Here is a 9,804-nt window from a genome sequence, read left to right as displayed (position 1 = left end):
CACCATGGCCATCCCCATGCCCACACCATGGCCATCCCCATGGCCACACCATGGCTGTCCCCTTAGCCACACCATGGCCATCCCCATGGCCACACCATGGCCATCCCTGTGCCCACACCATGGCCATCCCCGTGCCCACACCATGGCCATCCCCGTGCCCACACCATGGCTGTCCCCATGGCCACACCATGGCCATCCCTGTGCCCACACCATGGCTGTCCCCATGGCCACACCATGGCCATCCCCGTGCCCACACCATGGCTGTCCCCATGCCCACACCATGGCCATCCCTGTGCCCACACCATGGCTGTCCCCATGCCCACACCATGGCCATCCCCGTGCCCACACCATGGCTGTCCCCTTAGCCACACCCTGGCCATCCCCGTGCCCACACCATGGCTGTCCCCATGCCCACACCACAGCTGTCCCCATGGCCCTGGCACCCCAGCAGCCCTGTCCCTGTGCCCAGGCTGTGCTCCAGCCCGGGTGAGCAGAGCAGGAGGAGGTGCCAGAGCTCGGAGGGTGCTGGGGCTGGGCCAGGCTGTGGCTGTGGCTGTGGCTGTGGAATTCCAGCTCCCGGCAGCAATCCGCCCCGCAGTGGTGGCAGTGGCAGTGACGGGGCAATCGTGGCCGTGTCCCCACGCTCCCAGCCTGGAAATGACCACTTGTGCCCCATTCCAGCCCTGCCACCAGCTCCCAGCCCATTACGGCACACGCGGGCCCCGCACTCCCACCTGGGGAGGGGGCTCATTTGTAGTTAAAAATCTATTGTGACTTGTCAGAAAAATGAATAAATGAGCACATTATTTTTTCATTTTGGAGCTCAGCATCTGTTTGTCTAATCAAGAAAGAGAACTGGGAAAGTCAACCAGGGCTGACGCACACATTTTATTTAACTTTTCCTCTGTCAAAGGAGTTTAAATGTGTAATGAACAGGCCATGGTGATTTGAAATATAATCCCATTACTCTGATGAGATTACCCAGGCTGTGAGAGTTCACAAATCATGCTTAGGGTTTTTAGAGTGAACAACACCCTGTTGAGATTTTTTTCTCTTTTTGCATTTAAGCAGAGGTGTGTGGGGAGAATAAAACATGACAGTGCTTAACCCTTCCCGCAGAGGAGCAGCAGCACGGGGCTGTGCTGGGGCCAGCCCTCCTTGTGCCCGGTTCTTGGTGACCCTGAGCTCTCCATGGCAGCGATGCAGGGAGCACACCTGGCCAGGGCACGCTCCCGCTGGCCCAGCTGCGCCCCTGTGCCCGCTGTTCCCTGTCCTCGTGGCTGTCCTTGTCCCAGTGCTGCTCGGGGTGGCTGTGCTGGCTGTGATTTAAGGGGCATTAATTTCAGCTGCACAGCAGCACCCAGCCCCACCCGCCGCCACAGCAGCGCATTTCCATGGATTCATGGGCCCATTACAAACATGTCTCCATAAATAACTCCCCCCATTAATCTCAGGGCTGCACCCACGGCTGTGCCATGGGTTTCGCTTGCTTGTCCTGGTGCCAGGTCTCAGCCCCCCCTGAGGGGCAGCAGCAAAACCCAGGGATGCCCCAGACTCCTGCCAACCCAAAAGCAAAGGTAATTCTGGCTGGAATTGGTGCTCTGGGAGCTCCTGGCAAAGCCCTGCAGAGCCCAGGGAGAGCACCCAGTGCTCTGCCCTTGGGTGCCAGCTTGTGCCAGGGTGCCCTGGGTGTCCCTGCTCAAAGGTCTCTCTCTGGTGCTCTCCTGTGCTCTGACAAAGCCGAGGAGGTGGAGGGGAACTGTCCCTGTGGACAGGAGCCCTCTGACAGCAGGAGCCAGAGGGAATTGAGGGGATCTCTGGTGCCTGCAGCAGCTGCCTGCGTGCGCAGGGGAGCCGCGCTCTGCTCTCTGGTAGCAGGATGGGGGAACAGCTTGCCTTGCTGACCCAGTTGAATGCCCATCTGACTCAATTACATCTACAGCTACCGGGGAAAGACCAGCCCGCGATGGCTCCGTGCTCAGCTGTGCACACTCTGCAGCCACGAGCCTGATTTAACTCCTTCAGGGGCGCTGGGCAGCAGAAATGCCTGCTCTGGGAGGGATGCTCAGCTCCTGGAATGCTGCACCTTTCCGGGGTTTAAGGAAGGTTTCCTGTGGGCCATGCATCAAACTGAATCTGACCTTTGGAAGCAAACTTGCTTTTTAACTGTCAGTGGCTCTTTTGCAGCAAATAAACTCACTTTGGGCTCCAAAGCTCCCCGCTCCTCACGCAGCCTTGGAGCAGCCTCTGTCTGTCCCTCTCCCTCAGGACACCCACACCAGGAGCAGGAGGCCGTGAGCACAGCTGGTCTGGGCAAGGGACTGTGCCACAATGTCACAGACAGCACAGAGGTTATTGGGTGAGATTTTTAGGCTCTCCTGAGAGCAAACCTGCACATGCTGAATCCCTGCTGATAACAAATACACGTGAGGGGGTGGCAACAGCACTATGGCCATGGAAACAGGAGATTGCTGCAGATTATGGTACCAAATAGGCAATTTTTCAGTTCAGTTAAAAAGAATTGAAACTGGGTGGCCAAAGAACATTCACAGAGCAACTTTAATGTTAAATATTTCACAGAGTCGGTTAAAAGAGTCATTTACATCGAAGGGGCTTTTCCCATTGTATCTGTGCTGCATTTGCACATAGAAAATATTAAAAAATTAATAGAATACTATAAAATATTGTTTCTCTTGTTTTGCAGATATCATGGAAGACTGTACAGGGAGGCCTGGCCTCGGTGGTGCAGGGCCAAGCAAACCCAGAACAGAAACACAACAGGTGAGACCCAGGCCCTCCCTCTGCCCGGGGCTGCCCCACGCTGTGTTAAGGCTCAGGAAGTTTTCTCTGTACAACAGCAGGGTGGGAGGCTGGCAGAGGGTGGGCAGTGCCCAGGGAGCTGCCCCCAGCCCCGTGGGGCACCAGGGCAGTTCTAGGGTAGTGTGTGCAGAGCTCCAGTGAGCTGGAGAAAGACACCTCTGGTGAATTCAACCAACAATGCGGCTCTGGGTGCCAGCATCCATTCCCGTGGTCCCTGATGTGTTAAGGATGAACAAGGCCAAGGTAGTTACAAATCCCAGTACAAAGTAGGTCTTAATTTTTATTGTTAAAGAATAATATTGAGAGAAGGTGAAGGCATTTCTGAGTGCCCAGGGACAAGGTGCCCCAGTGGATGTGCCAGCCCCAGGGTGGCAGCAGCTCAGGGTCCCGGGCAGGAGGATTCTCCTCTCCACCTCCAAGACGTGGATTTCCAACCACCGTGCTGCCTTCAGCAAGGAACTTCCAATAAAGCATTTGCAAAGCTGAAAAGCACAGTTAAATAAAATATTTTTGAACAAAACAAACACAACAGACTGGACTGTCTCAGGGCTCCCTTGCTAAGCGCTCCCCTGCCACGGCTGCTGTTCCTGGCTCACGGATGCCTCCTGCACTTCAGCAACAGAAGTGAAACCATCTGGGACTGCAGCCTCCCCCCAAAAGAACTGTGCATCATATGGACCTTGAAAAAGATTACATCTGTTTATTAATAGTAAAAATGGATACATTTGTCCTACATTTTGTTTTTAGAAATTTGATCATGTCACAAGCAATACCTGCGTGTACGTGGGTGGATTACAGATGTATATAATTTATTTTAACCAGGCTGTGAAATAATATGTAATCACATCTCTTCTTGTGATTGTACATAATACAGTAATTAAATGATGCCAGTCTACGTCATTCTCTTATTTCTAATCAAAGGAACCTGAAGCGTAACAGTCTTCTTTCCGGCTGATATGGCTCTTTATGTCTGTCACGGGGAGGCTCCCGCGCCGAGCGGGGCGGCTCTGGCAGCCGTGAGGGACGGGACGGGATGTCCGGGCTCCCGGCCGGCCCGGGCAGGAGCGGCGGCCCCGGGCCCGGGCCCGGGCGGGCGGAGCGGCTCCAGCGCCGCACGCAGCTCTGCCGCTCACTGCTGCCCCGACTTCTTCTCCTTCTGGAAGCTAAAGCTCGTTCTCCTGCTCAGCTTTCTTTGTTTCTGAGCGAAATAGTCTGCTCTGGCTGTGCTTGCTCGCGACTCTAGAATATAGTTAACCTGCAAGACACGAGCGGTGTTAATGCCACCCTGGGGAGGCTGGGGGACAGCCCCGGTGGGCAGGGACCCCCAGCCCACCCAGTCAGCAGGATGATGGCAGAGGGAGCCCAGAGTGCCAGGAGAGCCCTGGGCCGTCCTCCTGCGCCCCTGGTGCCACCCTGGGCCACCCAAACCTCTGGGGAGGGCAGGGACCCGTGCAGGCCCCCCAGCGCTGGCACAACCAGCAATGGGCATCAATAAAGGACCTTATCAGCCTCAGTGAAAAGAATTCTTCCATTATGATGTTTGCGTACTCAGCTAATCTCAGAGTTTCCCTCTGTTTTGGCACATTTTACTTGATGAAAGCATTTTAAAATGATATTTAACAAGCCTGCTACTCCCTAAATTTATTATCTCCAATGCTTTGTGATAATCTCAGAGATAATTTTAATGGAAGGTTAATGCAAGAATCAAAAAGATAAAAATGCCCTTTGGTCTGTCATTAGCTGGTTAATATGCTGTGGCTTAAAACTTGCACAATTTTATGCACTGTAGAGTGTTTCACTTTCATTGCATATTACAGCTTAAGGCATAAAAATATAGGGAATTTTCATGGTCAATAAAGTCTCAGTCCTTCTCACTTGATCATCTAAAAAGCCTAATTTGAAAAGTCTGATTTTTCTGCGCTCCCTAATGCTGATGGAATTGAAAACAAACCAGTGACTTGTGCATGAAGCCAGAGAATGTTCTATATAAACAAACTGCAACTTGGGAAAAAAGTACTGCTCAATATTATTTCTCTCTCGAATATTCATGTTATTGACAGTAAACCACTTTTTTAGCCTTTGTTTATGAACCAGACTGGGATGAGTGGAAGTGTTCAAAACCCAAGGAGATGTGGCATGGGGGTACTTGGGCAAAGGTTGGACTTGATGACCTTGGGGGTCTTTTCCAGCCTTAATGATTCTGTGATTCCATGATTCCAAGTGTTTGGGACTGCAATAGCTGATCTAAGGTAAAGTGGGACCAGAAGAATTGGCCTAACAGCTCACAGAGCAGAAACCCCTCAAACACTCTGACCTCCTGTGTGATGAATAAAAGTTATTTTATCGCACGTCAGTTGTTTAACAATCCTCTAAACTCCACACAGCCAATAAAAGCAAACATAACAGATGGTTTGCCAAAATTACTGCTTTTGAGTTTTGACTTGCTACGAAAGATGAACTTGTGGAAAATTCCATTTAATTTTTCAAGAGTGTAACAAAAATTTGTTTCCCAAAGCAAGGGAGTTTGTGTCTGTGTTTGCCCCAAGGAAAGCAAACAGTGCAGGGAGAGGATCAGGTAGAGAAGCCCCTGTGAGCTGTGTGGGGACACCAGAGCTGTGAGGGGCAGGAGCACCAAGCCCTGCACAGCACAGGGCTGCTGACCACGTGTCCAGAGGTGGAAACTACCTGGACACAATAAAATCTGGTCGTTTCCAATAAAATTCCACAGAAAATGGTGTCTCTGTTAACTAGGAAAAAAACACAATAGGAAATGCTACACACAGACAGGCAGTGGCTGCGTGGCTGTTGGAAGGATGAATAAAACAGCAGGCATGGAGCAGCCATCCTGACAGGTTAAACACACCCCAGTGGTCCTCAGGCACTGCACCCTCGTGTGCTTCCAGAGCCTCCTGAATACTCACATGTCTAACAAGTGGTAAAACACCAGGATTTTGGGTCACGTTAAAATTTAATACTCACCTTCAGTACGATTTCATTGACAGTAGCAGCATCTGATTCAAAGTAAAGGTGTTTGTAGTCATGATTGCTTAGATATGTAAGTTTAAATATTGCATGACCTGCAAAGATAAGAAAAAAACTGCTTAGAATATTCCTGTAAAGTTTGAGCAGAGCTCGTTGCCTGACAGAAGAAAACCACAGATGGTGATCTCAGCGTACCATCAGCACGACAGAAGGAAGCAATGAAATGCTGACAGGCTTCTCATGTCATTTCAATTTAAGGCAAGTGGTGGCTTACAGGAGCAGCTGAACTCCAGTCAATAAAGTTCCTTTTCCCATCACATCCCCACTGCAGGAAATGCAAAAATCCATCAAATGGCTGGTTAGCTCTGCTCGGCCGCGACGGCGCTGCAGCCCCGGCACCGCGTCGGGGCTGAGCATGGGAGGAGGGTTGTACTGGACAGAAAATGGCAATTAATCCCAGAGCCAGCACTCCAAACCCTCCTCCCAAAACACCCCAAACACCACGTGAGCCCAGCCAGCTGCTGGTGACCACGGGAGCAGCACCAAGCACAGGGCACCGAGGGACGCGGCTGTGCCACCACCAAACCCGCTCAGGGCTGGGATGGCCCTGCCCACACCAAGGAAAATCAAATTAAACACTAACTGTGACCTGCTGGCACCTTCCTGGCACTCGGGCCTCTGTCCCAAATGGAAATTCCACGTGCTGGCCCTGTGGCTGTCCTGTGACAGTGTCCCTGCACTCCGACACGCGGTGCCAGCAGGAACGACTTAGACACAAAGGTCTGACGTGGAACACAAAGGAAGGCAAAATATCCTTCACTTGTATGGATGCTGATGGCTTCAAAATTAAAATTAAATGCATTCTATACATGATACTTTTCCAACGGTTTTCTAATTTATTCTGTTCAACAGTCAAAGTTAGCAATCCATAAAGTAACAGCCACATTACTGTAAATCCAGGTCTTTCCTGCAGGAAAGCTAATTGGAAATCTTATTTACATTATCTAATTCTCCAGATTTCCAAAAAGTGACTGATATATGCTCAGATTGGTGGCCAGGAAATTTGAGATGCAAGTATTTTATTGTGGCATGTTAATTAAACACCATTATGATGCACTAATCTGGAATATAAATTCTGTATTGAAAAATTGGCTAATAATAATAATAAAAACCCAACCCTTTAAATCATTTGACAAATGATGCCTCAGTGGTACTAAAAATGCGGAATTCCAAGCTGGGAGCTCATCAGCATGTTAATGCATGCAGCTTTGCCTGGAACACAGCATCTTAATGATTCCAAAAGTGCCAGAGCACCACTCTGGGGCTGGGACACAGCACCGTGCTCCACCAGCTCCCACCACTCTCCTTGGACATTGAACATCCCACACTGCTTATCAGAAACTGGCACAAAACAGGGTCAGAGGACCCCAATGAGCTGCTGCATTTTGGGTTTAGGAAATTCTGGGTAATCCTTGCTGTGGATCAAGACCAAACCTCTCCAGGTGTTCCTGCTCCCCGGAGCCCAGCGGTGCCACCACGTGTCCCTGGGGCACTGCCCTGCCCAGCACAGCCCTGCCAAGGGACAGCTCCTGCTCCCCCGGGCACAGAGGCTGCTCTGGGCCTGCCCAGCAGGGCACTGCCCAGTGTGGCTCTGCAGGGCCCTGGCACCGATGCCAACCCTGCAGAGCTCACAGCCCCTCCTGCCGGGACTGGGGACCAGTGGAAAGAAGCCAAGAAGACTTTTCCTTAGAAAGCCCCATTACCAGCACCATGTTTATGGGCTCCAAGTCCACAACACGCTACTTACAGCATGAAATATGAGTGCACTGAAATCCTAACTGGCACTTTGCTCTGCTACTCTTCTAGCCAGATGGAATTTATGAATTGTGAGATTGATTTCCATTTCCAAGAGTGCTTAAATATGTGATGTACCTCTTTCCAATAGAGCACCACCCCTGACAATTCTGAGATCAATAGGAGCTTCCATGGTTTGATGTTTCCGTGTGAGAGGATCTGGTAACAAACAGCAGCAGCTCGAGTGGCTCCTGCTGCATGTGACGGGGAATTTAAAGCAAATGCAGATGCTGCACAAGCAGCTGCTACCATCACTCCACACCACCAGAGGCTGGGTGTTTGCAGGGAACCTCAGTGCCCCGCAATCAGGATCAATCAGCTGCACAACAACAGAAAATCCACGTTATTCCCGACTATGTCTGTCAAAAGTGTTATGGAAAGCAAAAGGAATGACAGAAACTCAGCAGCTTTTGTTGCGGGGTAGGCGCAGCCCACGCTGAGCCCAGCGCAGCCAAGGGGTCCTGTGCCAATGTCCCTGGTGCCCCCTGAGCCCCAGCCGTGCCACGGCCCCACAGCAGGGCAGCCTCTCCCCCTGCTGCCCCTCGGCCCCGGCTCCCAGCGCTGATAAATCTTCCCAGCCCAGCACTAATGGGTTCCTGTGTGGTTACTCCTGGAGAGGAGCCCACAGACGGAAGGGCAGGATGCTAATTCACTGGGAATTCACCAAGGAGAGCTCATTTACTCCTTCAGCACCACGTCTCACGTTCAGCTGCTCAGCCCATCTCTGATTTTTAGCACCACTGCACTGCCAACGAGGCGAGGGAAGAGGCCCTGCAGCGCTGCAGCTCCGGCTCCCCTGGCCCTCCCAGGGCTCTGCAGCTCCTCCTGCACAGCAGCCCCAGCTCCCCTCGGCCCCACAGCCACACACAGCCCCCAGAAACCCGGTGGGATCACAGCTCCACAACCACCCACCATAATGTGCTTGTACGGGCAACAGTAAATCTTGTGCTAATTCCTGCAATCTTGGGAAAACGTCCAAGCCCTTGGTGGGCCCCACGCTGCACCTGACACAGGTAGAAAAATAATCACTCTAATCTAAGTAATAAACTCTTTTTATCAAAGTCCAAAAGATAGATTTTTTTGCTTGGAAAACAAGGATATGAATTTGCAGAAGATAATTTTTTTACTGAATCTGCCAAGATTAGAAAGTTTCTCTTCTTTCCCTCCCACCCCACAATTCAGCCCTTATCCTTTGCCAACTCTTTAAACAGAATGGAATTAAATCACTAATTAGACAGAGGATGAAAAGAATATTCATGAATTGGACAAAGCAGAAAACAAACAAACACTAGAAATGCAAATTTATGTTAATTTTTCAATATACCTTGATGATTACTTTGTCATTACAGGGCCATAAGGCAGAAGTCAACAATTAAGAGTTATTAGTGGAATAAATAGCTGGAGAAGGACTCTCTGAAGAACAAAGCACTTATGGACATCGTTTGACATCACTGATTCTCACTTCTTCAGAAACTGTGACCTCAACAGGCTCAGACCCTGAAATCTCCTCCCATGGGCCCAGAAAGGATGCAGAAGGGTTAGAAATGCACCAGTCAAAGGCAAGGAATGAGGGTAGCAAAACACACATCAGCAATACTCTGTACAAAGACACATTTCCTCCAACCCTGCACGAGCTGGGGGAGGCTCTGCTCTGCAGCCACTGCTGCATTTCACCCAAAGCACCGGGGAGGGGCTCAGCTGTCTGAAACCCTCCTGTGATACCCCAGCAATGATGCTGCGACCCTGGAGGGAGGCCTGAAGGGTCTACAGAGCTGCAAGAGTTGTGTTAGGGTTAAAAAACATCCAACACCCTTCCTGACACCCTCTGGTAACCAAAACACTTCTCAGGGGAGGTCACAAGTTGCAGCCACGGTTGGATTATCCAGATGTGGCACCGAGCCCTGCTAGGGACAGACAGAACAGGGCTGTGGGCCTGGGTGTACAGGTGGGGTTAATCCCATTTCATGCAAGGGATATTTATCCCAGAGGCACATGAGTTAGAGGCAGTGAGGGCAGCCAGTTCTGGGTGCAATCCTCACCCCACTGATGCCAGAGGAGTCACGGATGGTTCAGGCTGCCCACCATGAGCCCGGGGTGGATCTCCTCAAACCAGGGCAGTACTTAAGTGGGAACAAATGATAAGACTCT

General features: G+C 50.9%; 1 protein-coding gene across 7 annotated transcripts in view; it reads right to left on the bottom strand.

The window, feature by feature from the left end:
- Nucleotides 1-2,541: 2,541 nt before the first annotated feature.
- The window catches only part of MAPKAP1 (MAPK associated protein 1), an 82,155-nt gene continuing 74,892 nt past the window's right edge, over nucleotides 2,542-9,804 (bottom strand). For all 7 annotated transcript variants that reach the window (XM_064727894.1, XM_064727889.1, XM_064727890.1 and 4 more), the window contains 2 exons: nucleotides 5,800-5,897; nucleotides 2,542-4,075 (listed from right to left, as the gene is read on the bottom strand). In XM_064727894.1, the coding sequence (XP_064583964.1) occupies nucleotides 3,950-4,075; nucleotides 5,800-5,897 (224 nt within the window). In that variant the 3' untranslated portion in view covers nucleotides 2,542-3,949. The remainder of the gene's footprint in view (nucleotides 4,076-5,799; nucleotides 5,898-9,804) is intronic.

Source organism: Zonotrichia leucophrys, chromosome 17 (assembly GCF_028769735.1).
Source record: "Zonotrichia leucophrys gambelii isolate GWCS_2022_RI chromosome 17, RI_Zleu_2.0, whole genome shotgun sequence".
NCBI classification, from domain to species: Eukaryota; Metazoa; Chordata; class Aves; order Passeriformes; family Passerellidae; genus Zonotrichia; species Zonotrichia leucophrys.
This window is presented reverse-complemented; position numbering and strand designations above follow the sequence as displayed.